The sequence below is a fragment of the Daphnia carinata genome, chromosome 5, assembly GCF_022539665.2.
Source record: "Daphnia carinata strain CSIRO-1 chromosome 5, CSIRO_AGI_Dcar_HiC_V3, whole genome shotgun sequence".
NCBI classification, from domain to species: domain Eukaryota; kingdom Metazoa; phylum Arthropoda; class Branchiopoda; order Diplostraca; family Daphniidae; genus Daphnia; species Daphnia carinata.
This window is the reverse complement of record NC_081335.1, coordinates 4,346,437-4,373,330: the sequence shown is the minus strand read 5'-3', so window position 1 is coordinate 4,373,330 and position 26,894 is coordinate 4,346,437. Positions and strand designations below refer to the sequence as shown.

The window sequence follows — 26,894 nt, the reverse complement described above, 5'->3', positions numbered from 1 at the left end:
AACTTGAATGATCGACATCGCGCTTTACGCGCATCGGAGGCGAATGTAAATGTTTCCTAGTTGCTGAAACGTAAACCATTTGATGGCAACGTCGGTTGTGTATACCACATGTGGTTGAAGCCGCAGAAAATGTCTGCCTCTTCCAGAACCGTGTGGGCAATATTTAAACACTGTTCAGCAACTGTATTGCCCAAACCTCCATCAGGTCGTGCTCTCCTTCAGTATGGTATATCAGGTAGGAAAGTTAACTTATTACAATTTATTTAAGTTCCCTCAAATTTCTTTCTTTGCAATCAATATCACGTACTAGGTAGCCGAAATTTCCACTCTTCCAGTTCCATTTTCCAGAAAAAAAGAGATTACTATGATGTTCTTGGAGTTCCCCGAAATGCTTCTTTAAAAGATGTGAAGAAAGCTTATTATCAACTAGCAAAAAAGTTTCATCCAGATACGAATAAAAATGATCCTGAAACTATTAAAAAATTTCAAGAAGTGTCTGAAGCTTATGAGGTATTCTTCTTGTATTCATTCTATTGATGCAAATTCAAGTAATGGTGTTGTAGGTTTTGAGTGATGATACCAAAAGGAAGCAATTTGATACTTGGGGAGCTACTTCAGAGCAAATGGGTGGTGGACAGGGTGGACCAAATGCAGGTCCTGATTTTTCAAGACATCAGAATTGGAATTTCCAATCAAGTGTTGATCCAGAAGAACTATTTCGAAAAATCTTTGGTCAAGGTGGTTTCCAAGGAGGAAGCTTTGGTGGTGAAGATTTTGCAGAATCCAGATTTGGATTTGGTGCAGCACAGGAGGTAATGCAAAATGTTTTGCCAAAAGGAAGAAAGTGTCTTACAGTATTTTTATTACAATTAGATGACAATGAATCTAACTTTTGCTCAAGCTGCAAAAGGAGTAAACAAAGATGTCTCTTTGAACGTTGTTGATACCTGTACAAAATGCCGAGGATCAAGAAGCGAACCTGGAACGAAAGCTGTTAAATGCCCGTACTGCAATGGAACAGGAATGGAAACAATCAGCACCGGACCTTTCATCATGAGATCGACCTGTAGGAGATGCATGGGTTCTAGAATGTACATATCGAATCCTTGCATGGAATGCGAAGGGAAAGGCTCTACGGTTCAGAGGAAAAAGATCACTGTGCCAGTTCCCGCAGGTATTTATTTTTTGAAAATCAGAAAAAGAAAATCAAACAAAATTTATGTTAAAATAGGGCCAAGGAACTAATTTATTCCTTGCATATTTTATTATCTTTTTTATTTCCAGGCGTTGAAGATGGCCAAACAGTGAGGATGCAAGTTGGCCAAAAGGAAGTTTTCATAACTTTTCGGGTGGAAAAATCCGACTACTTCCGCCGTGACGGTGCCGACATCCATACCGATGCCTATATTTCGTTCCCGCAGGCTGCGTTTGGGGGAGGAATCCGTGTCCAAGGAGTATATGAAGACTTAGCGGTAGACATCCCTAAAGGAACGCAGTCACATACACGTATCCGTCTGAACGGAAAAGGATTACGCAAAGTGAATAGTTATGGATTTGGTGATCACTACATACATGTGAAAATCAAAATCCCCATCCGACTCACAGAAAAACAAAGAAACCTTATCTTGGCCTACGCCGAAGTCGAGGAAGATACCGCTGGAACTGTGAACGGAATAACCTACACGAAAGATGGTAATAAATAAAAAAAAAATTTATATATTTGTTTAATGAATTGATAGCGAAAAAAGCCAAAGGTTGTGAATGATTCCGTTGTACGCTACAGTGTGATAGGGCAAAAAACATTAGTTTTTCGTATAGTGTGCGTTGAATTGTTGTTAGGTAAACGAATGGATGGGATCAATGAAGCACCGATGGCTGGTTCGGAGTCTCAAACGGCCAGCCAGGACACCCAGGGGAAAGAAAATGGTCTTCTTGGTCGCCTTAAGAAAGCTATTTTTGGATAAGATATGAAATGTCTAACGACTGCCATAGTGTATGTAAGTAAAGCTAGTAAAATTTGAAATATATCGAGTATAATTTGACAAACCCTGGGTGACTCCCTCAGCTATGTAACTCTTAAGACTAAAATTGTCCATGTTCCGCGTCTTATTCTATAGAAAGAATTTCTATATATTGATGATTAAATGGTTTTCGTTGAACTAGTTTTTTGTGAGTTTGCTCACGTTTGCCTCCAAAATTCTAATGAAGTGCCTGTAGTTTTGACGTATCCAAATTGATTTTCCGAATTGTACAGGTACGAAAAAGGCGAGTAATGGCTTCTCTATGGGCTCGAAAAGTGCTCGTTCAACTGTTGACGGCGATTCCAGTTCCAATGAGACAAAAGAAGAAAAAGCTCAGCGACAAAAAGCATAATTTACAAGTTCCAAATTGCGCTCGCCAATTTCCTTAATTTTAAAGGAAATACCATTTGTAGTCAACTAAAACGAAAACTCGGGTGTATTGACGAGTTTGTCGCATTTGTACAAAATAAACAATTTCGAGTAATTGAATTTTACGAGTTTTCTGTTGTGTCCGTTTTTTATACAATTTACTATCACGTTTACATGACGTAACCTTTAAAACATTATGAGCTCACATAACGAACCTAGCAAAACTGTTAACTCTGTAGCCTGATCTGAAGATTTCTAGCCGTTTCTCTCAAATTCGATAACTTTCGAATAACCTGTTCTGATCATGTAGTTACAGATACGTGACACGTGGATCGTGAAAAATTGATATTAGAAAACGTTAGGCAAATGTTCGTTCTACTCGTAACAGTAATTTTAGTTTTAAAGCGAGGATTTCGGTCCATAGATAAACGGTTAAGTTTAATACTTAAAACGGAAAATGTTAATTCCAACTAACAAAAAAGTACCGCCATAACGCAAAACATGCCACAATTATGTGTGTATAATACCTAGAACGTACACCTTGCGCTACCTAACGAGAATATTCGTTTTCCACGAATGAAAGACAATAATGTTATTTTCCTTGTTAAAAGCAAAGTTTTAATAAAATTTTTAATTCAGTAGTCGAGGAAAGATTTCCATTTTATTTTACGCCTAATGAAAATCGCTAATAAATAAAATGTATCGATCACCGCCCATGATCGATACCTTAGGCTTCAACGCAAAGGAAAAGAGAGGGCTTTCGTGGTTGGATATATATATTCTGGCAACGTACGTAAAAAAAACAGAGGCACTGTCATGGTGGAGGCCTCCTTTTGTGTGTGACCTAAATAGTTAGTCCAGCTTCCTTGGCCATTTTGTCTGCGAATCTCTCTATTAAATCTCATTGCAAATTCCAAGAAATCACCTTCTTTTACTTGGTTACACATATTTTATTGATATCGTTACCATTTTAGTAGTCATCCCCCCACCCTGTTTCCTGGCTAAGAACTGGGTATTGTTCGTTTGTGTAGGGCTATTCCCACCCTTCCCCGTTGATCTGCGTACCGCTGAGAGAAATCGCTGTTTCATTTCTTTCGCTGGTTTTTGAACTGAATTTAAACACTTTATAATTTATTCTTTCAATAATCGTCACTTCTGCAGTGTGCCAAATTGTGCCATGGCAGTGCTGACGGCATACCAGTGTTTTAAGCATCACTAAAATGTGGCTCGCTTAGTGAGGTTTTTAAAGGTGTTCAACTGTGATCTTTTAAACAAAAGCAAAACATTTACCAATTTCAAACATCAGACAACTGATCAAATTTCAACATTTATTAATAAAATGGGCCCCTGCAAAAACATTCCTATGGATAAGGTAAGAAGTTCCCTTGTCTATTTTCAATGGCCGAAGATACAGTTATTTTAGCTCGCAAAAGGTCATTGACTATCTTGTTGCAAAGATTGATTTAAAATTATAGTTTCTATATCCAGAACAATTTATGAAAGATTCCTAAATATCCTAGGTGAACCTGAGACTTATTCTGGTCTCTGGCAAGACTAAAGAGTTCCTCTTTTCCCCTGAGGACTCAGCTTCAGAGATTGCACAGTTTGTTTTTGACAATTGGCCAGAAGGTAAATGATTCAGTGTAGTAGTTTCATACAATAATATAAATTGTTAATGTTTTTAATGTGGGGTCTAGAATGGAATGAAGAAGGTGTGTCAAGAGCAGAGATACTGCGTTTGATATATCAAGGGAGATTTTTACATGGAAATGTAACCTTGGGAGCATTGGGTCTGCCGCCTGGTCGCACTTCAGTGATGCATCTCGTTCCACGAGAAACTCTACCTGAACCTAATTCTCAAGGTAAATTGTGGTTCAACCAATTTTCTTTCGTCATTAATTTTTACCTATTGGTTTTGACAGATCAACGACAAAAAAGCAAAAGTGGGCGCAGCAGCTGCTGTTCGATTTCCTGCGCCATTCTCTAGAAGGAAGGTGAAACGGGACAGCAATGGTTTTGAATTTCATATAAAAATGATTGTTTTATCCCTATCACCCCAAAAGCAAATGTTGAAGATTTAAATGGTGAAGTTTGCAAGTATTAGAAAAATCTCCACGTGAATTTTGTAAAAATTTTGTAAATACCCAATCAGCATCTGACGCGCTGAAGGTCATTATTGCGGTTTACAACAGAAGAACGAGGAATGGTTGAGATCAAATTCCATTTGCGCGTGTGTGTAGTGAATTTCCATTCATTCATAGTTTTTGTGGGTAAATTTTTTTTTTGTGGAGACCAGAGCATAAGCCCTAAATCATAAAATTAAATTGAATTTCTTTTTCGTGGGATGGAATTCACCTTGACCCTCCTCGTTCTAGATGTTCATACATGAAAAAGTAGGCGGCTGGAATGTTTCCCTCCCCTTGTTTTTAATTATTTTGCCCACCCCGTTAATGATTTTGTGTCGCCTCCAATCCCGTATTTTATTTGCATGCATTAAAACCATCCGTCTATTCTTTTCCCGCGCCTATCCGAATACACAAAACAAACTAAATGAACTCTGTATTTACAGAAACCTTCTTTGCAAACTATTTTCAACCAAATGACGAACACTACGGGATGAAGTTAGGACATTTTAACAATTTCGTCTCAAGCAATTGTAATGCTCCAAGATGACGTTTAATCTTCGAAATCTCAACATGACACCCACGGCTCCCTGGCTACCATTATAGAAACTGCACTCCAACAGCCACTTGCACGCCATGATGAGTTCGATCTCCTCGTTGACATTTAAGGGGTACACAATAATTTAATTCAATCCGAGCCACCGTGCCCAACCGTAACATTAATCCCATTCCGTAGCTCAAACGGTATCTGTCAGTTAAAATCCGGGCACTTTCCTTGATATTATCACCTGGGGAGCAAACAAAGTTATGTGGCTATAGCATTATATAGACTATTTAACCATGGAGGCAGATATCGCCGCGTTACCGAAATTGAAATTGTCTATGTTTCCTGCGTTGACAAAGAAGTGCGTGCGGAGGATGTCTCCTAGACCACCATGTCCCGGCTTAAAGGGCAAAGGAGTAAACAAGTGAAGACCAGCAGCCCAGTAAGTCTGTAGCATATTTTACAGAGATGATTCAAAACTCGAACCAATTGAAATTAAACGCTATCGGTGTAACCTGTGCTCCAAGTGCTTGATTATCAGACTGTGGACCTATGCCACGCTGTTCAAAGCCACGGATAGTATGCGGACCTCCTAGGAAAAAGCGATCGCAAATGTAAATCATTTTTTCATCGTTCAATCGTTTCATAAAACCGCCTTGGAAGGAGCCTTGAAGAACCTTTAATCATAAACAAAATAAAGAAAGGAATTTTCAAAACGATCTTTTAGGGAATCAGAATTAATGAGGATGTAAAACTCACCACATCATTTGTGATTGGGACGTTTAATTGATAGGTAAGTTCGTGCTTGACGAAACCGACATCTCCACCAAGTCCAGCGAGCTCCTGTACCATACGGAAAAGGGTGCCCCTATTCGAAAACACAGCCGAATCTCTGTTATCGTAGTGTATCACGTGGCGCAAGGCAGACTTGAGTGAATGACCAGCTTGTTCACGGACAGGAAACGTCGTTGTGCGACTCTGACAAGAAAGTTCTCGCCAGACACCCTCCCATTGAACACTATGGCGTAACTATAATACAATAAGTTTCAAGCTATTCTTGTCTCTAGTCATGAAACTTCGTATTTAATTTGATATACTTACAAGAGGGACTGAATCAAAACTAGCGTCTAGAGAGATTCCTTGCTCACACAAGTGATAGCCAGATGAGGCCCATTCGGAATTTTGCTGGTAGAAGGATGAAGTCAATCTGAATTAGATGTAAACAAAATCTTAAAATGGAAGTTCATAATGGACATAACTTTGGCTTACATGCTATTGGCTTTGTTGTGAAAGGGTTTCACAAACATTCCATTGAATCCTTTTGACTGTTTTGTGCCATAGGTATATTCTGCTTGCAACTTTTCTCCTCTTCCAAATGTGTTAGGTAAATTACTGCCAATGACTAAAGAGCCTTCATTATTTCCAACAAGAGTGTTTATGCCTCCAAGAACTCGTTTTAGTTCTTTAACTGTAAAGGTGACATCCAATCCATTTGGGGAAGAATGGTCTCCACGACTGGTATCAATGAACACACCAACATTCTTGAAACATCCCAGTTTCTCCAGTTTTGTTCTGACTTCTTGAGACTTCAGTACAACTTGTTGGAAATCTCCAGCCTCAAAAAGCTCCTGTACACTTTTGATAACAAGGTCATCTTTCGTCCTACCAAGACCTTCTACATTAATTTTGTCGACTAGGGCCTAAATTTAAAAAATTAGCAGAAGAGAAAATGCGCAGAATTAAAACAGTCATACTTTTATGTTTGAAAGCTGAAGAGGTACATCTGCTGTCTCCGCGGCAGTTTCAGGGCTCTAAGTGTGCAAAGAAACATGATTATGTTATTTCAAAAAATGAGAACACTTAAGGGAAAGTATAGCAATTAAAGAAACCATTTACATTTCTTTCAGCAGTTTGCATTTTGGTAATTTAATACAATATGTTATGTTGTTCGGCAAGTTTCTGTCGTCTACACTGCCATTCGAACGACATCTATCGGCTGGGGCGTAACCTGTTGGATGCTTAAAAGCTTCGAACGAGTTCAGTCGGTCATGTTGCAACAAAATGGACTTAACCTGTACCAGTTCGAAAACCTTGTCTGTGGGCCAGGCCCAACTGTCTGGTCAATGTGGTTCTTCATAACGAGAACTACTTTCCCTCAAAGTTCAATAGTTTTTCACGAGAAATGTTGAAGGACGAAAACGAAAAATCTTTCTTCTTTTTAGTTTTAGCGGGATGGTATTTTTCGTCGACATGTTGGACAGCTAGACGAAATTAGACATTCCGTACACAGCTTTGGTTTACTTCAATCCGTCCCAAATAGTGGGAAAATGACAAGTTTTCTAGGAAATAAAAAATAGAACATTTCATGTTTTGGACGTAACGAGTGATCAACATGGCACAAATGGGGAGAACTTCTCTCGACTTTGTTAACATACCAATCAGGACTACAAGATTGCTTTCAAAAGAACCTTTTTCTGTGTGGTTTACAGCGATGGAAATTGGCGCCTACAAGAAATCGATCGTAGTATGCTGCCACCTACAGATGAGTATAAGAATTTTTTCTTCTTAAATAAGATAAGAAAAAACTCATACAAATATTATCAGTTTTTCTTTTTCCTTTTTTTTTCAAGGAGCATATTTTGTCTACTGAGCGCTGTATTTTTTCTGTACTTACAGAATGTATTCCTACTTCCAAGGTTTGTAATAAGGACATTTAAATGCAAAGCCGTAGGGTTTACTGCGACAATTTGCTTCCACTGGGTATTTTACAAAAATGCTGGCGGTTCATGAGCTTTCTATAACTGTCAATGATAAATATTTGGCAAACATTTAATCATTTAAACATGATGTGTTAGAAAAAATCGAAGAAGAAGATGATGGCTTAAGACAGTGCAGCGGATGGAGTCACGGAGAGAGAGGGAATGCTCCTGCTCACGCGGAAGCTTCGCGGCTTAGTCGATCTGGCAATGTCGCTCGATAAATTTTGTAATTTTGGCGTCTCCTTGTTGTGTGTGCCGCTCACACATCTGCGTGTAGTCAGTTGAAAACTTTACGCCTCGTCCGGTTAAAAAACTTGCTTCAGCATGTCGGAAACAGCATTAAAATTAGGCGATTTAGTGTGGTTAGTTGATATTCATAAATATTAAATTTTTTTCGTCCACTTGGTTAATTGTTGATTTTCCACTCCCTGTGTTTTTGCCAAAACAGGGCCAAGATGAAAGGATTCTCACCCTGGCCGGGAAAGGTTCGTTTGTATAGTCAAAATAGGGTTTGAAACTCGAAAAATATATTTTTTGGTTTCTACTTATTTTCAGAATATTTCTGCATTTAATGTTTCTCTGATTTATACTAGATTGCCAACCCTCCTAAGGACTTGAAACGTATTTCCAAACCGTCAGGAAAAACTGCATCTTGTGTATTTTTTTTTGGAACAGACAACTTGTAAGTACTATAAAAAATTACTAAGTAAAATAGAATAATAACACAATCTTGATGTTGACCAGTGCCTGGATTGAAGATTTCAACATAAAACCATACCATGAATATAAAGAACAGTTTACCAAAGCGTGCAAGAGCCGTGCCTTTTTAGATGCCTGCCAAGCAATTGAAAAACACATTGTTAACCCACCTGTAAGTTACAGAAAATGAGGGCTATACAAATTTTGTTGATCAAATTTTCACAACCTACCTGTTACAGAAGGAAGAAGAACAGGTGCAAGCTGTTACCGATGATGGAAAGAGTGATGAAGACTTTGACAAACTGAAAGATGAAGTCAAAGAAAAAGACAGCCCCAAAAAAGTCAAAAGAGAAGTGAAGCGCACACCAAAGGTATCAAAACCATTTCCATTGAAGTGTCAGAAATTGTGTTTAAATATGCTTCTATAAGTTTCTATCAATTATTCAATAAAGAATACAGTGCTGGTCATATTGGTAAAAATAAGCTAACATTTTTTGGGTATTTTTCCGCCATAGGAACGAAAACGGCGGACATCAGACGAGTCGGGGAGTGATTCCGGGCCCACCCCCAGCCGGAAAAAACCACGCAGCAACACAACCATCGATAACTCAAGTGACACTTCTGTTATGACCAACCATACCTCTCCTCGCAAAAGCGGATTGGTTTCTAGAATACTTGACCAACCTGCTACAATTCAAAGACCGGTAATGGCATTGTAGTGTCTGAATTGTGATATTACAATTCATTAGTGGCTAAATACGTTTTAATGCTACTTACATATACTTTGCGTTTGTTAGAAATGTAAAATTAATCACACGTCGTGTTCCTGATGTTTGTTTGTACAGGACACTCCACCACTTGATGTTGAAAGAGTGACTCAGACACTGAAAGAGAAAAACGTTCAACCGTCCACGCTCAAGTTTGGCTTCCTTGGCCTGGGCATTATGGGCTCGGGTATGGTCAAGAACCTCCTCAACTCGGGTCATAAAGTTATCGTCTGGAACCGCACAACAGAAAAGGTACGCATTCAAAACACATACATATTGTTATATTCCGTTAAATGATAGCGGGATGCATCCGTTTATTCATACCACGACCCACTTGATCACAGACATCCAAAATCGCATTATGGACATATTTGGGGGGCAGTTAAAATGAGAAAGACACATAAAGGAAACATCGATAGGGAATTAGTGTTTGAGGAAATGTTTAACATTCAGCTGGAGTTCCGGTTTGTAGGGTGTTGTTACATTCAGGTTCCTGTTCAACTGGAACGGGGCAAATTTCTACTGCTACTTCTAGAGCTGTTCCGCTACCGTCGTTTTTCGTTTCTTCATCAACCGTGTTTCGCCGTCGCCAGTTAAGAGATGGGAAGCGAATTGGTGCAAAAAGAAAACTAAGATCTAGACTACCAGCACTAGCCTGTCGTCCGTGGCCAAAACGTTTTCGTGGTCTCCCTCCCGCTGTTTCTGTCTCCTCTGGGGCTGCCTCGATTTCTTCTTCTCCCATACCGTTAAGATTTTCGTCTTCCAGGCAAATGTCATCGGGCAAGTCAAGTTGGATGCCTTGCTTAATGATGGATTCTACTACGTCAATGTTAACGTCTACTTCTCCAACATCTTGAAAGTAGACAGAATCGGTGCGTGCACAGGCAGCACTGCGGCACGAATCCAAGTAAAATGCGGGTAAATTTTCCATGATTTTGTTGAGGGTTTTCTGCTGGAACTGATATTTTTCTCGTAGACGGATCAGTTGATGTGCGCTGAATTTACGTACTTTAGACCTCTGCGATACGTAATTGCGTTGCACTGTTTGCAGTCGGTCAACAGTGTAATCGTACACCTTTTTAGCCTGAATTTTTTTCGTTCAATTTGAGCCATTTCTTAAATCATTTATAGCGGAATAATAGAATTCACCTGGTCGTTGTACTGTTCGCGGATAGTTGTCAACTGTTGAGTACCGTAAACGCGTACGCCTCGCAGATACTTTACCTGCCCAGCATAGCCTTGATGGATACGTTCCATTTGCTGGACACAGTTTTCCCTAATGCGATGAACCTGTGCGTATGTCACATATAGGAATTTTGTTTTGTTTGCATTTTGTGCTACCGTACCTGTCCTGTGTAATTTTCTCTAAGGCGTTCCAATTGCTGGCTCTTATACTGCTCGATGGCTTCTAGTAAGTTGCGGATTTGTTTAGCCCGTGGCGAGAGTCTCTCACCGCAGCAATAGCAGCATTCCCACCATCCGAATCTATAACAAGAAACATTTAGCGATTAGTGTTATATGAGGTAGTTATATCTTATTGCGTTGTATTGCGAACCTGTCCATTAGGTAGCGGAATCCTTGAACCAAAAGTGCAACGAAAACAAAAACGCCGACGCACGTAAATCCAGCAATAATGCTGTGAATTTGTACCCTACGAAAGCCTTTAGGAGTGATGTGAATGCGCATGAAAGCCGTCACGTTGGATAGGGCGTTCGAAGCGTGGCATGCGTAATCACCGGCAGTATGACGACTCAAAGTGTTAATTTGAAGCTGGCTTGGTGATAAAAGAGCCACACTTTCCTCTTCCTCTGCAGGAGTTTTTGATGGCCAACGTAGAACAGTGCGATCGGGTGTGACCCAAGTCACGCTGGGTTGTGGGTTGCCAGAGAAGTTGCACGTCAAAACAACGGGCTGTCCATAGAGTCCTTCCTGGAACAAAGTTGACGTCTCAAGGCGGACAGCACTGCAGTGCATCTTCCACAAAGATTCGACCAAGGGCAATCCCGAATCCAAACAAAACATGCCATTCGACGGGACGATAGCAGAGCGTTTTTCGAGCCAGTTCGCGAACCAAAAGAGTTGACAGTCGCATTGGAATGGATTGCCATCCAAGTTTAAAGTGCGTAGAGCGTCCAGTTGCCGTAGGGAGCGTGGGAGTGAGCTTAAACTATTGTTAGCAAGGTTTAGGTGTCGTAAACTGTTGCCCAGATAATGAAAGATCTCGTCGCGTAGCGTATCCAGTCGGTAGTTATCACGTACTTCGAGCTGTTGAAGTCTAGTCATTGGATCGAGCAGCCTCGGTGGTAAAGACTCCACTTCTAGGTTTGACAGCGACAGATAGCCTATCATTTCGTTACGACGAAATAGACTCGCTGGCAGTGTTTTGATGGGATTGCTATCTATCCGTAGCCAGTGAAGTCTGGTAGAGCGAATGAACGTATTATTTTCCAATTCATTCAGTTGGTTGTAACTTGCATCCAAATGTCGTAATTTAGGTAGCCCGTGTAGGAACACGAGATTTCTAATGGCATTGTGGGATAAGTCCAGTTTTTCTAGATGATCCAGTTGCAGATTCCCATCAATATGCTCGACCTGATTGTTGCTGACGTCTAGCACTTTGAGTCGAGGGTAAAGATAGAATCCATCGACAGGAATTCGTTTTAACTGATTGCGACTAAGTATAAGCGTCGTTGTGTTGGCTGGCAAATTAGTTGGCCATACCTTCAAACCAGCTTGAGTGCAGTCTACCTCGCCATTTTCGCAATGGCACGGCAAGGGGCATTGTACTTCGTTAGCTGTTGTGAGAGATGTCAACGACAAAGCTACTATCAGATTCCACCACGTTCGCGAGCCTCCAACAACACTGAGCGCCATAATTTCCAATCGAATCAGTGTCGTTTACTAATTACCTGTATATATTTGGGGAGATCACTTTTGCAGCACGTAAAACATTTCTCGTCCGAAACGGTTTTTTCTGCAGCCTTGGAAGCCTCTTTCCAATGTGTCTTAGTGTGGCTGATTCTTAGCTATCAGCTGTGGCGTCGGGTAATGCAACGTTTCAAGTTTTACAAAATCACGTCGGCCTTTCTGACATTTTTGTAGATGCGAAAACTGATCGTCCTTTTTTTTTTTTTAAGAATGGGAATCGTTGAGTTTTTCCGTGTGCGTTAAAAATGCATCTGGTTAAATCATTGTAATTTTTTCTGCATTTATCAAAATTAAACTGTCGACACTGCGATGGGTCAAAGAAAAAGGACCGTTACATTTTTTGATTACTTAGTAATTCTCTGTCCGCTTGGGGCGCTGTGCAATAACAAAGGAAGTGTGTTTTCTGTGAAAAGAAAACACATCTCGTGGTTTGCGAGGCTAGAAAAGAAATCGTCAGTCGGGAATAGCGTTGTAGTTCTGGCCCCCGAACTTTTATTTAATGTACGAATACGAAGTTGTTTACACTCTCTTCCATCTCCGTGGCCTTGATAATAATGCATTTCTCCTTGTCTGACTTTCAATGCACCAATATCGCCAACAGAAATAGGAAAACTTATGATTGAGTTGAAAGAAAACATACTTTCGTATTCCCTATAGCAAATTGTTATTTTGGACAACGAAAACTTCTATCAGTCCGACCTAATTTTTGTTCTTGAAAACACGATAGCATTGCATATTTTTAAACCAGTGCGTTAAGTTATGTGGTTTACAGAAACCCCCGGACTGGTTCAAACTACAACATGATGATACTTGCTCTAAAGATGAGGAATCAGCTTTCCTTTCGTCGGGTTTCGTTTATATGTTCTAGTTCGACTTGCAAACATAACTATGGCTGCCTAACATCCTTTGAGGCTCCCCCCTCCCTGTTGTTTTGGTCCCGTTTTTCTCATTTGTGTGTTATCTAACAGTGGGCTATCTCGGCCTGTTCTATTCCCTTCCTCTATCTTCCTGATGCACAGATTCTCTTTTTCTATCTGGTATATTTTCAAAGAACGTCTTGCCATCTAGCGGTCAATAGATTCAACATTTTTTCAAACAAATAATTTTAAAAATAAATGTTGGCAAAGAACCTATAAGCGTAGCGAAATGACAACGAACAATATATATATAGATATGAATATTTACATATTTTTTTCTATTTTGAAATAGTGTCAAGATTTTGTCAAAGCTGGCGCGGAGGAGGCACTGACTCCATCGGATGTGATATCGGCGGCTGATATTACGTTTTCGTGCGTTTCGGACCCTCAAGTAGCCAAAGACGTAAGGATAATTGTTTTGACGTTCTGCCTTGTTTATTTATACCAACATGTTAACCTCATAGCCTAGTTTATGACAATGTTACTCATCCACCATTTCTTTACCTTGGCGCGGCATGTAGATGGTATTTGGCAATTGTGGCGTTCTCCAAGAAATGTCAGCTGACAAGGGGTTTGTTGAGATGACAGGCATCGACGCCGAAACATCGCAAGACATTGCGGAGGTATATTACATTTACCAAGCCATACGTTGCAAAGTATAATCGGTGAACTCGTTAACCAATTTACCAGGCTATTACCGGTAAAGGAGGTCGTTATCTGGAGGCGCAAATTCAAGGCAGTAAAGTTCAAGCTGAAGAAGGAATGCTGGTCATCCTAGCTGCTGGAGATAGGAGCCTTTTCGATGATTGCCAATCTTGCTTTCAGGCCATGGGCAAAAATTCCTTTTTCCTCGGTAACGATAAAAAACAATTTCTAAATTTTTTGATGAACGTCAGTGTTTCAATTGATCTGTTGTTTGGATGGAATAGGCGAAGTAGGAAGCGCGTCAAAGATGAACCTAGTCTTGCAATTGATGATGGGTGTAGCCGTAGCTGGTGTTGCTGAAGGAATGGCACTTGCTGATCGAGCTGGTCTACAACAACGCGATGTCCTAGAGATCTTTGAGCTTACCACCTTGTCGTGTCCGTTGTTGCTTGAAAAGGGAAAAGGTAACAGTTGATTCGTTTTTTTTTTCGTGTTTGGTTAAACAAACATCGAAATTGTTGCGTCGTAGATTTTTAATTTGAATGGCTGAATCGATACGTTGAAACCATAGAAATATTATGGATGTCTAGTGTCAAAAATATTGATTATTTATATTGTTGTTTTACCAATTTCAGCCATTCTCGAGGGAGCCTTCCCCACCAACCTGCCGCTGCAGCACATGCAGAAGGACTTGAAATTGTCGCTGTCTATGGGAGACCAACTTGAGCAGCCTTTGCCCGTCTCGGCCGCTGCCAACGAAGTCTATAAACACGCTAAGCGTCTGGGCTACGCCGATCACGACGTTTCAGCTGTCTATATTCGGGCCCGGTTTTAAAAAACAACAATCGACTACAACATGCCAGCCCACACAGCACACCAGCGTTTACTGCATCGCTTCATGCCTCATACAAACCTCATATTTTTTTTCCACTAAAAAAAAACAAAGCAAAAAAGAAAAAAAATCGATCGCGATGATTTTTTTTTTAATTCTCCATATTTTTGTTCGTTGAAAAGAATTAACAATTGAAGCCAATTCCAACAAAGGAATTTTCCATTTAGAAAATTTTCCTAACTAAATCGTCTGTTCTTTGTAGCAGTGGTTTTGCCAAGTGGAACCTGGTTCCTTTCCCGCCCGTCAAATCCTCGTTTAGATTATTATATCGCCCGTGCAAACTAAACAACAAATCTTAATAGTGTGAGAGAAAGGGACTCGCAGAATGTCATCTGTTTTAGTCTGCGTGAATCTTGGTCTCCCATTCATCTTAACTTCCTTTTTTATAATGGAAAACGTGAGCAATGCTATTTCCGATTCACCTTGGAATTCGGTGTTCAACATATTTTGCTCGACCTACCCAACACTTTTTTCTTAACGATGGAATTGAAATTGTTTTCTCTGTTACCATGCCTGGACGTCGTTGACTGTCGCTGAGAACCTTTTTTTCGGTCCGACAATTGTAGTGACATAAATTTAGCTGGTATTTTTTTTTTTTATGAAAAAAAAACATTTCTTCACTTTTGGTTCTTCATTTTCTCTGTTTGCATTACGAGTTATTGGTTTGATCCTTCTTACTTTGACCTCCTTTTTGTCCTAATGAATGAAAAGTGTTGAGCTGTCATTGACGGTAATAACCAAAGCTCTTTTTTTGTTTCTTTGAAATGGCAAATACACTTTTACTGTAATACAGAAGGCTGTTGGTGTTTGATTTTCAAAAATGGCGCCGGCACAGCGATGCCATTTCGCATATTAGAAATCGTAGAGAGAGAGTTGGGAAAACTAGCAGAAGAAGTGAAAAGAGAGAACCCCCGACGGAAAAAAAGAGGCACAAGGGACGACTAAATAGATCTGGTGTCGTTGTGTTTTTTATTTCAGCACGGTACCGAGTTTCTCCATTTGGTCAGTGGAAATCCGTTGAACAATAACGCCACGTCCAAGTTTTGCTAATGTTTTGGTGTTTTAAGTGGAACCCATATTAATCGTTTAAAGGTGGTTAAAAAGGATTGTATGGGGAAGTGGGCGAAAAAAAGGGCCCCAGCAGCAATAGCACACACACCACAGTAAGGCGGAGTGACATGACCTGTAGCATCTACTGTGCTAGAGAGAAACGGAGAGAAATACGTTTTTTCCCCATATCAAAGGCCCGTATAGTCAGGAAACGATCTGAAAAAGTGTAATGAAGCCACAAATGGCTTCCAGTGTCCATTTGGACGGAACTTGCAATCTTCGTGATTCGTCGTTGCTGACAGTGGCGCAGTTCGAGTAGTGAGAGGGTTCATAAGTTTTCGTTAACTCGTCGACACATCAGGCCCCCCCCTTTTGCCTATTGTGTATACATACATATATACCTACTAACTGGAAGACATCAACGTTGTTTGTGTGGCCATTTCGTCATCAGTTTTGGGATATATTGGAGATCTAGTGTGTGTTGGTTACATTCACTCCACTTTACCCCTCCTCCTCCCCTTCCTCCATTGTGTGTGTGTGTGTGTGTGTGATTTCTGACATCTCGCGACAGCGTCTGAGCGTCTCGGATTGTGGTGGCCGAGAGACTTGCACACATTTCTCATTGGTTACGTACGTGCACGTATGGGGTGGAAAATGTGCACTACCAGCCCTATCGATTGGACAGACTTTGCTGTGGGCCAGTTGATTCGCCATTTAAATATCTAAACAAGACAAACGTACACGGTCGAGAAAAAAAAAGCCTTTGTAACTTGTGGCGGACGACCAAGAGAAGGAAGAAAAACAATTTCAATCTTCTGCACACACTCGACGCCTGAGTGTGTTACCTCTTCATTGTTCGACTCGTCGCCTATAAAAGAATATTCCGTTCTTTCTATTTTCCGGTGTTGACCTCATCTTATCACTCATGATCTTGACTCTACAATGTCTAATTATTTGAGGTAATGAACTATTTAATTTATTGTTGTTCTATTTATCACCGTTTGTGTGTCATTGCAGTGGTTCTTTTGCTCATCAACCCTTCGATACAGGTTTTACACATTCACTTTTAGTGAATGTTTACTCCCTGATAAGTTACAAGCGTCCAGTGCCACATATAAACATGCAGGCTTATCAGGTGGAACTTGGTTATTTTATCAGGTCGACTGGGAATTTTGCAGGCGAATTTGATTCTTTTATTGACCGTCTCATTATTTCCTTTGTGAGATTCAAGTGCAAATGGAGCTTGATTGCATTTTAGTGCGAGCTGTCCTTGTCTTTTCTACTGGCACAGGGTAGAGTCAGGAAATTTTAAGAGTGCCCTACTTTCGACCAAATCCAGAGAAAAGAAAGTGGTGGCGCTGTGTTGCACAACCAACCAAACAGTATTTGGTGTTTTCTCTTATGTCCATGTCCCCTAGTTACTGAACCTTGTCCTTTTTCTGGTTACTTTGGATTTGAAATGATCTAAAAGTGGATGGTCAAGTGATCCCCCTACAACTTTATGAAGAAACGTATAAGGCAACTGTAGAGATTGGAAGACTTCATCCACACAATAGTGCAGAGTCTTTGGATTTTGCATTGTCGTCCATGGCCTAAATCGACTCGATGCTCGGCCAAGGCCGTAAAAGTCAAGTCCAGCTACTGGAACAGTATAGTCATCCTTTATTCGCCATTTTTCCCCTTCGGTTTTTTTGCGTGACTAACATTGTTTATCCCTACTGATCGGATTTATGGATCGATGAAAGTTAGATGGACAATCAAGGAATCGCCTCTCGATTGCAATAGGCGAGATGATCAGGCCGTCACGCCAAATTGCCGTAGAGGCATTTCGTCGTCTCTTCCCCGCCCAAAGGGCCATTGAACTTAACGGGAACGAGCTGTTGGCTCTAATAACGGTGCATCTCATCCGAAAGGCGTAGAGTGGTAGACCTAAACAGCTTCAGTCTCTTGTTGGCCTTTCTTTTTATTATCATTTTCAAAACCCGAAAACATGAACGTCATCTCGGTTTTGTATATGCTCGTTTCACTTGTTACTTTATTTGTGTTTGTTTTGCAAAATCTTCAATGATCCAAGGCCGTCAAGGAACTTGTTGGCCTTTCGCTTTTGTCGTCTACCGGATAATTCATTAATGTTTACTTGTTTTCTTTCTATTGCAGCAGTCGTGATGCCGGTGATCGATCACGTGATCGTGAACTCCAGGCCAGGGCCAGGGCCCAGATGTCATCTATGCTGGCCGAGCCCGAGGAGTCGTTCATGCCCGTCTTTGACGCGCCCGTCCGCGTAATATCTTCATCATCTTTTTTCATCCCTGCCAAAAAAAGAAAAAAAAATTAATTGTTATTATTGCGTTTCTAATTCGCAGCTTCGGCCGTCTTCAGATGACCCGACGCATCAGATGATTGTCAAGACGCTGGGCCGGTACGCTCCGTCGATCATAGAAGATTCCAAATATTTGATCGGAGTGTACCAAGAACCCTCTACACCCCTACCGAGTCGGGAACATCATGACCCACCCGACACTCCACCTCCACCATCGAGCAGTAGTAGCCGGCCAGAATTCGCTACACCTACCAAGCCGGCCCCGTCCTCGGGTCTGGGTCAGGGACACTCTCACCAACGGCTCTCTTCATCGGGCGGTAATCTGATGAAACCTCCGTCGCACGCTGCACCGCATGTTGCTCATCAAAGAAGTTCAGCTCCGCCCGGCCGGTCCAGCAGTAGTAATAGTAATACTACAAGTAGTATGACGGGGTTACACAAGGCTCCTGGACCTGGCCCCGGTGGAGGATATCATAGCGGTGCGTCTTCGTCTTCTTCATCATCTTCATCCTCCTCTTCCTCATCATCATCGTCTACCTCTTCATCGAGGCAGCGTCCGCCAATGAACAATGCTCGACCCCATCCACCAAAGTTGAGTTTCAACAATCCTCCTCCGTCGACACCGGAAGGACCGGATGTCCATGATATCCTCAAGGAGATGAAATCGGCTGCTGTGACACCGTTAACGGCCTTTGCTGCCACTCCGCGCAAAGAAGTGGATCATTTCGATTTCGGACACCCACCGCCGAAGCGGATGCCTTCCAACGGCGGGCTAATGGATGATTTGAGCATCTCTGATAGCGATCAGGACTCTGAGGCAGAATCTTCGATCAAGATTCCCGCCGCTGCCACCACCTCAACTGCCCCAGTTCTCAGCCCACTGCCTTCCAGTCCGATGGAACCATTGATGAACAGTCCACCAAGACCTCGTTCGCCACTCTCTGGTCCTGCTACAGCCGCTCCTAGTGAGGCTGAAGATTCAGATGACGATTCCAGTTCGGAATCGGAGGGTTCCAGTTCGGATTCTAGCTCTGAGGGTGAACATGTTGAGCCGGAAACAAAACCCCCTCACGTTTCTCCGCCTAAACAGGTAAACAATGAGAGAGAGTTAAACCCGTGTTATCGCGTGATCTGTCAATCAGCAAGATCGATATTGATCTAGCGTGTAATCCTTTGTTTGTTTGTTTTTCTTCATCCAACAACAACAGCCACAGCAACAACAGCCGGCCAATACTCCCAGCTGGAGCTTGAAATCGTTCCTGCCCATCAATCCTCCTAGCAGCATATTCGAAGGCACGACGAGGGGCTCGGACGTTTCGCAGTCAGGCCTTGATCAAATCTCATTGGATCGAAGGGACACCCTGGGCGATTCGCTTCGTCGTCCCGACGATGACGACGATGACTTCTTTGGCAGCTCGGCAGGTCTTCGATTCGACAGCCCAACTCCCGCCTCCGAGCTGGAGGACGGACTGTTCAAAGGAGACAAGAACGCGACGACATCGTCCGTAGCCAAAGTGACTTCAGATAGCGACTCTGAGCAGCCGGACGTCAATTCTGCCTTGTCCAAAATGATTGTGCCCGAGAACATATTGTCGGAGATGTCCGACTCGGAGGATCACTTTACACCCCGGCCTAACTTGCCTTCATCTGGTTCGAAAGCGTCCACCAACCGGAGAGTCAAACAGTCCCAATCTTCTAGTAAAAACAGTTTGAATCGCTTGTCTCATTCGGAGAGCAGCAGCAGCAGCGACGACGAGCGTCCAGTGCCAGAAGCGCGGCCACGACAGCCTGTCGTAACGGCCCCGCCAGCTTTGCCTGCTCCCGCTGCGCCAGTGGAAGCCCCTCCTAAACGAAGAGGGCCCGGCCGGCCGAAGAAACAAGTCAATTCATCTACTGCACCTGCTTCGGGCAAAGAAGCTTCCAAACGGCCAGGTCGGGCACCGAGGAAACAATCTGCCAACGTCCAGGCTCCGATATCACGCGAGATCCTGGACACGACCACGTCGTCGGTGAGCAGTTCATCGTCGCCGTCCAACAGCGAAGTCGACGTCGAGAACACGCCGTCCCCTTTGAAGGCGAGAAAGCCGAGCCTGTCGGTGACGGCGACGCCTCCGACGACTCCGCGCAAAAACAACGTCCACTCTCAAAGTCCATCGAAATTGACGACGACCGCGAAAATGCCCACGCCGCCGACGGCCGTGGCCAGCCGGGTCCTTTTCCCGTCTCGCAGTCGGAGTAGGAGCAGCAGCAGCTCGAGCAGTAGTCGCAGCAGCTCGAGCAGCAGTTCGAGCAGCAGTTCGAGTAGCAGCAGCAGCAGCAGTTGCAGATCGATGCCCAGCGGAGGTGGCAAAGGCCAGCCGCGGCCGAGAGACGAAGATCTGCAAAAGGATTACAGCCCACCCAAGCTGGACATGGATTCGAAACCGAACTCTGATCGTAAATGTGCTCTGTTTATGAAAATCTATCGACCGACTGGGGCGAAAGGAAGACAAGATCGCGCGGCGGCGCCCGATGCGGCCGTTCCGACCGCTGGTGGCAAAGGTGTGAAGGGTAAACTGGAACCGAAGAAGGTCGTGAGTGAAGTGGCGGCCAGTCCCAAAGCACCGGTGGCACCGACGCCTCCGCCACCGGCTAAAGTTGCACCGGCCGTTCCGTACGTCAACGGCCGGCCTAGTTTGATGTGTCAAGTACCTCTAAGCAAATTGGCCGCTCCTGTCCGTCCGCCGACGCAGGAGAAGATGCCCGAACGGCCGGTGGAGAACAAAACGAGAACTCCAGTGCCTAAACGTGAGGCTGAGAAATCGTCGACGCCCAGCAGGTCGTCATCGAAATCTTCCAAGCGACGATCGAGCATCAGTTCGACGTCGTCCGTCTCTGTGCCGCCGCCGGTGGACGCAACGCCATCGCATCGCAAGGAGAGCAAACGGAAACGGAAGGGCGAAGGGGACGATGCGGCCGAGATTCAAGCGGGCAAGGCTCAGAAGAAGAAAAGCAGGCGGAAACGCAGCACGGAAGAAGAGGAGGACGAGGCTGGCCCTCTCGCTCCGGTCGTTCCTACACCCACACACATTCCGTCCGTCGATGTCAAGTCTTGTCTATCTCCATACGATCCAAGAAATGCCTCACCAGCACCACCGCCCATGATGCGCAGCCAACAGCAAACGCAGCCGGGCACCAGCATCGTGTATTTTAGTTATTTCGAGGAACCGCCAGCACATCAGCTGGAACAGGAAGATCGAGATCATAATCATTTCCTCAGTGAAGCTAAAGCTCTCAAACACGCGGCCGACAAACAGGTAACGAAATGATCTAAATGTTTATTCATCCCTTGCCCGTTTCGAGTGTTGATTGTGTTTCTGTGTCTTTACTATGGAACAGCAAACGGACCGGACCCTGCAAGCCGTTCAATATTTGGAAGCTGTGCTGTTTTTTATCCTGACGGGCAACGCTATGGAGCACGACCGGATGACGGAGAAAGCAGCTTTTACCATGTACAAGGACACGCTCAATCTGATCCGTTACATCTCGTCCAAGTTCCGGCATCAGCCTCAGGCCGGCTCCCAATCGGCCAACATTGACGCCAAGCTTCAAATCCTGTCGCTACGCTGCCAGTCGCTCCTCTACCTCAAACTCTTCAAAATGCGGCGGCACGAGGTCAAAGAGTTCTCCAAGGTGCTCGGAGATTATCACGCCAAGGTGAACCTTTCGTTGTAAACATCCACCTCTCCGATGATGGACCCACTTTGTTTTAATGCACATAATTTTTGATCTCGTTAAAGGCCACCACAGTGGCGGTGACGTCTCCGGCAATGGGCGGAGCCTCTGGCAGTGGAATTGCCTTGGATATGCATGGACAGGCTAATGCCGGTGGAGGTGTTCTTTACCGGACCACCGGGACGCCTTCTCCACTCTCACCTACTCCGTCACCAGCGGGGTCGGTTGGCTCAGTGGGTAGCCAATCGTCGGGCTACAGTAGTGGCGAATTAGCACCCGGTCAACCCAACAGTGGCCAGGTTGGTCAGCAACAACAACGACCCCAACAGCTGGCCAACAGTCAACCGCTAGCCATGTCGACGCCCAATCACCTCAATGCTGGCCCGTGCGTTTCGGTACCGCTCGGCGTGCACAGTGTCATGCAGAAGCAGAATCAGTACTTTAGCTACCTGTGCACTTGCCACGAGCTCTGGGAACAGGCGGACAATCTAGTACAAAGAGCGCAAGCTCAAGGTACGTTCATTCTTAATTTATTCTATTTTTCAAGTGAAACTCCTTTTTGCTTTGTTTTTTTTTTCAGATTTTTTTATCCAGCTGGATCGGCAATGCGGGCCGCTCACATTTCACAGTTCCTTAAGAGACGTTGTCCGCTACGTCCGGGCTGGTGTTCAACGACTGCGTGACGCCTACATTCAACCGGGTCGGTAGCCAGCAAAAAAAAAAAATAAGAGAAAAACTTAAAGAGAAGAAACGGCTCGTCATAAAAAAAAAGGTCGCTCACGCTTTCATTTGATTTTTTTTTTTTCCTGATATCTTCGCTAGATACACACACAAAGGAAATGTAGACTTAGTTTGCCTTCTTACCGGGTATTTATTGTAAAAGCATTTTTTGTTGTTTCGTTTGCAATACCAAAAAAAAGGGAAGCAAATGTCCCTCACGTTTAGGTGACATAGAAAATTGTTTCTCTCTTTTTTTTTTTTTTTTTTTTTTTTCTCTCTCTTGATCGCGTACGGAAAAAGAAAAAAATTTACTTGCCAAAGTGCCTCTCATTTTTGAAACGAGAAAAGAAAAAAAGAAGGCTTAGGAGGGAAGCAAAAAGTGTCACAGCTTAATCAAGTTTAACAAACACTTATCCGATCTCGTTCACGTGACCACAACAGTCCTTATCTCTCACTTCGCTATCCTCGTCAGGAGACACACATAACGAACCCAAGTGCAAAACCGTTGAATTGAAACAAAACAAAAAGAAAAGAAATTACGCACGATCTATTCAGGTCGTGTTTATCCTTTTTTTTTCTTTTATTATTATTTAAATGAATTTTTTTTTTCGTTCATTTTTTTTTTGTTCTCTTTTTCGTTTGGTCACGTGACGGGCCGGTTCCTTTTCGTCAGCTCGCTATCCTTGTTACACATTTTCGTGCGTTTTTTTTTTTTTTTGCGTCGACTTCCCAAATGCGTTTGACAGACACGAAGAGGGAAATAGCAGAAGAAAAAAAAACATTTTTTTTTTTCACGAAAACATAGGTTGTGCCTTTTTCATCGCCGCTGGATCGAAGCACGAGTTCGAACTTAGGAGAAGAGCTTAACTTTGTGTCTTTGTGGCATATTCGAGAGCAACGATCACGCGTGAAGGCCCAGTAGCGTTGAGAGAAACCCCCCCTCTTTAAAGAAACACACACGAAATGAAATTACCAAGTTGTGAAATATCGAGTTTTTTTTTTTTGTTTTTCTCGTTTCCCGCATTCGCCCGGTTCACAGTGAAGCGTTAAACATTCTGTGGCCTCTTAGAGTAAATATGTAAACTTAAAAATAATTGCATTCGGAAGAAGAAAAAAAAATCAGCTGCTTGTGTCAAAAGTACCCTTTGTAAATTGCGCGTGAAACGATACGCATTCATCCATTTGGTTTGTTTGTTTTTTTTTTCCCTCCTTTCCCCAGTCCACCCCGACTCAAATCTCTTTTGTCGTCATCTCAAGTTTTTTTGTTTTCGATTTTATTTCCACACAGGGCTTAGACACACACAGACACACAAAACTCTCTTTATATCCTCTGTTTCGTTAATATGATCCCTCCATTATCCCGGGCTAGAAAGGAAGAAAACAATAAAAAAAAATGTTTAAAAAAAAAAAAGAAGAAAAAAAATTCCCGACATCGCATCAGTGGTCGAGGGAAAAAGAAAAAAAAATATCTTTGTTAATACGCAAATTGCACACGTACAACACATACACGAACGCGTTGTATATGACACGAATGGCGAGGGAAGTGGAAGAAAAAAAAAAGAAGCAAGTAATATTTTCTACGCACTCGCCCCCTTATATAATATGCATTATATCATAGAGCTAAACGAAGATATAATTTACCATTGACGCGTGTGAAAAAAATAGTGGCGTTTTTCTTTTTCTGTTCGTTATTACATCTATTATTCAAGTAACATGGAATTGAGAGCCAAGAGGAAAAGAAAAAAAAAACATTTTGTGGTTGAGATTTAATGAAATAAGAGAGTACAATGCTTTCATGTGTGTGCATTGTGGTGGTGGCCTTTGGTCCCGCCCGCTATATATTCTCCTGCCTACTTTGAAGTATCCCCTCCCCTCCGATTTCGCCCCCGCCCCTTTATACTTTTGTGTACTCATTATAAACGATTGGACTAATAGAAAAACATGTGCTCGTTATTTACGCAAACATTTGTTCGACTACCATTTCGTTTATTATTCCTGTGTTATTATTGAGAAATCCAGAAGTGGTTTCTTATGACGATAGATGGCTTTGCAGACGAAGGATTTCCGCGTGACGTAATAGGAGATCATCTGAAGAGAAGAAAAAAAAGAGAAGTTCAAAAAGTCCAAGTTTTGTACAGGCAGTATGATGTATCTGCCCAGCTTTAGGTTCATACAGTTTCTCCGGTTTTTACCGTTCGGTCTATGATAACTTGAGTTAGGGGTATTATTCAGTTCGACTAATCTCACGATCTTATCCCAGTTGCTTTAAATCTGCATGTAAAACAACGGTAGGATCCTGTTAAGGTCTTGCATCATACTCGTCATTTCCTGAGAGCACAATGGAGAGGTGGTTCAAAATTTGTTTGTTATTATGCCTCTTTGGTGTTCTTAAGGAATTGAGGCCTTCTGAACCATTTTTGACAGAGTACCTTGTTGGTCCATGGAAAAACTTGACTACAGATCAGGTTAGATTTTGCTACGACCATTTACTGCTGTGTTAATGTTCACAATTTTTTGGCATCAGGTTTATTCAGAAATTTTCCCAGTTTGGACCTACTCGTACCTGGCACTTTTAGTTGTGGTTTTCCTGGTCACAGATTTTTTGTTGTACAAACCTGTAATTGTGTTTGAAGGAATATGCTACATAATGACATGGTGTGTCCTTATCTGGGGTCAAGGAGTAGCAGCAATGCAGGTATGTGGCACTTTTAAAACAACAAAATTAGTAAACACTTGATTATTAATATGTGTATAACCAGGGAGTGGAGTTTTTGTATGCTGCCGCTACAGCTACCCAAATTGCATACAACACCTATATTTATGCTCAAGTACCTCTGTCCAAGTTTCAGGTGGTCACAGCGTACACTCAAGCTGCTCTGTTGACAGGCAGATGTGTTGCAGGTATTTTGGGTCAGGTGCTCGTTGCAACTGGACTGTGTGACTATTACACCCTAAACTTTATATCCCTGGCTTTTGTTTCGGCGGCAACTGTTGTCGCGTGTTTTCTACCCAGTGTATCTCAATCCATCTATTTCCATCGTGGAAAGCCAAGAGAAGACGACAAAGCGCAGGATCAGCTCAATAGCCAACAAACGCACGATGTAAAAGAAGTTCATCAGATTACAACTGAAGATAGCGAATCGGAACCCGAATGGACGTTGACATCGGTCTATCGTCTTCTTTGGATTGATTTCAAGGCTTCATTTTCAAATGCATACATGCTCAAGTGGTCTCTTTGGTATGATTTACTTACCAATGAATCCTTAGTGAAGAGTAACAACATTCTCTTTCTCGATTGTTTTATAATTTACTCTTCATCTCGTTCAAGGTGGGCATTTGCGATGTGCGGTTACTTTCAAGTACTGAACTATATCCAGCCACTGTGGGAAACAGTGGCTTATACTTCGGAAGCAACCAATATCTACAATGGCGCTGTAGAAGCACTACATACTTTTTTGAGTAAAAAAAAAATTATTTAGTAAACAAGTAACTAAAAATGACTTAATATCGACGTTAACATTAGGCGCTCTGGCAATTGTGGCCATTGGCTATACCCCTGTCAATTGGTCCATATACGGCGAGCCTGTAATAGCTGTGATATCGTTATTTGAAGGTGCTATGTTATACATAGCTGGAACGACAAATGAGCTATGGGTGACGTATGTCACATACATGGCATTTTGCATAACTTACAGTGTACTCATAACTATTGCTAGGTACTTATTTTGGCTATTATGTTATGGTTGGTAGTTTCGTAATTACGTTGTTATAATTATAGTTCAGAGGTGGCCAAAGGGTTGAAACAGGAGAGCTATGGGCTGGTATTCGGAATCAATACTTTCCTAGCTCTCTTTTTCCAGACCATTCTTACTTTGATTGTGGCTGACAGTGCCGGACTTGCGCTCGCCCCACCAGATCAAGTACGTTAAGAAGGCATTACTTTCTATTAAATCTAACACATGGCATTCTTTAGTTTAAAGTATATGGGGGTTACTACGTTGTCCTTGGTGTCGTGTTTATTTCCATGGCAGCCTATAACGCCGGACGTCGAAGTGGTCGACATCGTGCGGAAACGTAGGACAATTGTAATTGATAATATGATTCTTTAGGCAACGCAACAAGTCTTTCCAGTTATAGAAAAGTAGAAGGTGCAAATATCTCTAGTCGTGAAAGAGGACAAAGATTTAATATTTTAGCACAAAACAATAAATAAACAATCCAAAGTTGTGGGATTTTTTTTGTATGTATAAGAAACAACGCAACAATACAGTATCCATCTCAATTAAACATTAGAATTCTGGAGATCTTTTTGACAAGTTTTTCCCTTTCTACTGCAAAATTTGGAAATTGTTCGAAGTTAAGAAAGTTATTGAATCATTAGTAAGTGGATACCTAGGGGCTAGCACCATAAATCAGTAATAAAAAC

General features: G+C 42.4%; 8 protein-coding genes across 11 annotated transcripts in view; 5 read left to right on the top strand and 3 right to left on the bottom strand.

The window, feature by feature from the left end:
* LOC130696001 (uncharacterized) overlaps positions 1-6,934 on the bottom strand; it is a 29,992-nt gene extending 23,058 nt beyond the window's left edge. Inside the window, exon 1 of the mRNA XM_057519065.2 lies at positions 6,918-6,934. The gene's annotated coding sequence lies outside the window, so the exon portion shown is untranslated. The remainder of the gene's footprint in view (positions 1-6,917) is intronic.
* On the top strand, positions 79-2,510 carry LOC130696014 (protein tumorous imaginal discs, mitochondrial-like). 2 transcript variants are annotated; one of them, XM_059495226.1, is made up of 7 exons: positions 79-235; positions 311-510; positions 564-812; positions 874-1,174; positions 1,285-1,692; positions 1,840-1,997; positions 2,255-2,510. In XM_059495226.1, the coding sequence occupies exons 1-6, from the start codon at positions 109-111 to the stop codon at positions 1,962-1,964; spliced, it is 1,410 nt and encodes a 469-aa protein (XP_059351209.1). In that variant the 5' UTR covers positions 79-108; the 3' UTR covers positions 1,965-1,997; positions 2,255-2,510. The 2 variants fall into 2 exon arrangements, with proteins under 2 accessions (XP_059351209.1, XP_057375063.1); XM_057519080.2 differs by lacking the exon at positions 1,840-1,997.
* Positions 3,156-17,234, top strand: LOC130696022 (ubiquitin-like protein 3). Of its 2 annotated transcripts, XM_059495228.1 has the most exons (5): positions 3,156-3,762; positions 3,911-4,019; positions 4,088-4,252; positions 4,313-4,328; positions 17,180-17,234. In XM_059495228.1, the coding sequence occupies exons 1-5, from the start codon at positions 3,730-3,732 to the stop codon at positions 17,217-17,219; spliced, it is 363 nt and encodes a 120-aa protein (XP_059351211.1). In that variant the 5' UTR covers positions 3,156-3,729; the 3' UTR covers positions 17,220-17,234. The 2 variants fall into 2 exon arrangements, with proteins under 2 accessions (XP_059351211.1, XP_057375071.1); XM_057519088.2 differs by lacking the exon at positions 17,180-17,234 and having other exon boundaries at positions 3,159-3,762; positions 4,313-4,945.
* Positions 4,937-7,058, bottom strand: LOC130696015 (sorting and assembly machinery component 50 homolog). The gene is made up of 8 exons (XM_057519081.2): positions 6,954-7,058; positions 6,812-6,868; positions 6,327-6,757; positions 6,159-6,264; positions 5,817-6,086; positions 5,573-5,734; positions 5,379-5,505; positions 4,937-5,301 (listed from the first exon to the last, which is right to left on the bottom strand). Exons 1-8 carry the CDS (start codon positions 6,972-6,974, stop codon positions 5,114-5,116), a joined length of 1,362 nt encoding a protein of 453 aa, XP_057375064.1. The 5' UTR covers positions 6,975-7,058; the 3' UTR covers positions 4,937-5,113.
* Positions 8,028-15,459, top strand: LOC130697061 (cytokine-like nuclear factor N-PAC). The gene is made up of 12 exons (XM_057520171.2): positions 8,028-8,178; positions 8,265-8,301; positions 8,410-8,498; positions 8,561-8,687; positions 8,755-8,886; positions 9,031-9,219; positions 9,361-9,534; positions 13,420-13,530; positions 13,649-13,750; positions 13,818-13,980; positions 14,057-14,236; positions 14,408-15,459. Exons 1-12 carry the CDS (start codon positions 8,141-8,143, stop codon positions 14,605-14,607), a joined length of 1,542 nt encoding a protein of 513 aa, XP_057376154.1. The 5' UTR covers positions 8,028-8,140; the 3' UTR covers positions 14,608-15,459.
* LOC130696008 (amphoterin-induced protein 3-like) lies at positions 9,582-12,320 on the bottom strand. The gene is made up of 4 exons (XM_057519072.2): positions 10,838-12,320; positions 10,629-10,767; positions 10,432-10,572; positions 9,582-10,366 (listed from the first exon to the last, which is right to left on the bottom strand). Exons 1-4 carry the CDS (start codon positions 12,154-12,156, stop codon positions 9,725-9,727), a joined length of 2,241 nt encoding a protein of 746 aa, XP_057375055.1. The 5' UTR covers positions 12,157-12,320; the 3' UTR covers positions 9,582-9,724.
* LOC130696002 (AF4/FMR2 family member lilli-like) lies at positions 16,590-22,484 on the top strand. 2 transcript variants are annotated; one of them, XM_057519067.2, is made up of 7 exons: positions 16,590-16,673; positions 17,872-17,995; positions 18,078-19,124; positions 19,243-21,330; positions 21,413-21,730; positions 21,814-22,261; positions 22,329-22,484. In XM_057519067.2, exons 1-7 carry the CDS (start codon positions 16,657-16,659, stop codon positions 22,454-22,456), a joined length of 4,170 nt encoding a protein of 1,389 aa, XP_057375050.1. In that variant the 5' UTR covers positions 16,590-16,656; the 3' UTR covers positions 22,457-22,484. The 2 variants fall into 2 exon arrangements, with proteins under 2 accessions (XP_057375050.1, XP_059351206.1); XM_059495223.1 differs by having other exon boundaries at positions 16,598-16,673; positions 17,875-17,995.
* Positions 22,485-24,462: 1,978 nt separating this feature from the next.
* On the top strand, positions 24,463-26,678 carry LOC130697062 (thiamine transporter 1-like). Its single transcript, XM_057520172.2, has 7 exons — positions 24,463-24,933; positions 24,993-25,163; positions 25,228-25,706; positions 25,797-25,927; positions 25,992-26,184; positions 26,247-26,388; positions 26,442-26,678. Exons 1-7 carry the CDS (start codon positions 24,808-24,810, stop codon positions 26,544-26,546), a joined length of 1,347 nt encoding a protein of 448 aa, XP_057376155.1. The 5' UTR covers positions 24,463-24,807; the 3' UTR covers positions 26,547-26,678.
* Positions 26,679-26,894: the final 216 nt, after the last annotated feature.

Coding starts and splice junctions, on each gene's coding strand:
- LOC130697062 (XM_057520172.2), top strand. CDS start 24,808: ATGGAGAGGTGGTTCAAAATTTGTTTGTTATTATGCCTCTTTGGTGTT. Junction 25,164..25,227: donor AAGGAGTAGCAGCAATGCAG/GTATGTGGCACT, acceptor GTGTATAACCAG/GGAGTGGAGTTTTTGTATGC. Junction 25,707..25,796: donor ATGCTCAAGTGGTCTCTTTG/GTATGATTTACT, acceptor ATCTCGTTCAAG/GTGGGCATTTGCGATGTGCG.
- LOC130696002 (XM_057519067.2), top strand. Junction 17,996..18,077: donor TCTTTGACGCGCCCGTCCGC/GTAATATCTTCA, acceptor TCTAATTCGCAG/CTTCGGCCGTCTTCAGATGA. Junction 21,331..21,412: donor AACACGCGGCCGACAAACAG/GTAACGAAATGA, acceptor ACTATGGAACAG/CAAACGGACCGGACCCTGCA.
- LOC130696014 (XM_059495226.1), top strand. CDS start 109: ATGTGGTTGAAGCCGCAGAAAATGTCTGCCTCTTCCAGAACCGTGTGG. Junction 1,175..1,284: donor CACTGTGCCAGTTCCCGCAG/GTATTTATTTTT, acceptor TTTTATTTCCAG/GCGTTGAAGATGGCCAAACA. Junction 1,693..1,839: donor AATAACCTACACGAAAGATG/GTAATAAATAAA, acceptor AATTGTTGTTAG/GTAAACGAATGGATGGGATC.
- LOC130696015 (XM_057519081.2), bottom strand. CDS start 6,974: ATGCAAACTGCTGAAAGAAAT. Junction 6,758..6,811: donor TTCAGCTTTCAAACATAAAA/GTATGACTGTTT, acceptor TTTTAAATTTAG/GCCCTAGTCGACAAAATTAA. Junction 5,506..5,572: donor ATCAAGCACTTGGAGCACAG/GTTACACCGATA, acceptor AATATGCTACAG/ACTTACTGGGCTGCTGGTCT.
- LOC130696008 (XM_057519072.2), bottom strand. CDS start 12,156: ATGGCGCTCAGTGTTGTTGGAGGCTCGCGAACGTGGTGGAATCTGATA. Junction 10,768..10,837: donor TTCCGCTACCTAATGGACAG/GTTCGCAATACA, acceptor TTCTTGTTATAG/ATTCGGATGGTGGGAATGCT. Junction 10,573..10,628: donor GAGAAAATTACACAGGACAG/GTACGGTAGCAC, acceptor ACATACGCACAG/GTTCATCGCATTAGGGAAAA.
- LOC130697061 (XM_057520171.2), top strand. CDS start 8,141: ATGTCGGAAACAGCATTAAAATTAGGCGATTTAGTGTG. Junction 9,220..9,360: donor CTGCTACAATTCAAAGACCG/GTAATGGCATTG, acceptor TTGTTTGTACAG/GACACTCCACCACTTGATGT. Junction 13,751..13,817: donor CATCGCAAGACATTGCGGAG/GTATATTACATT, acceptor CCAATTTACCAG/GCTATTACCGGTAAAGGAGG.
- LOC130696022 (XM_057519088.2), top strand. CDS start 3,730: ATGGGCCCCTGCAAAAACATTCCTATGGATAAG. Junction 4,020..4,087: donor TTTTGACAATTGGCCAGAAG/GTAAATGATTCA, acceptor TGTGGGGTCTAG/AATGGAATGAAGAAGGTGTG. Junction 4,253..4,312: donor ACCTGAACCTAATTCTCAAG/GTAAATTGTGGT, acceptor TGGTTTTGACAG/ATCAACGACAAAAAAGCAAA.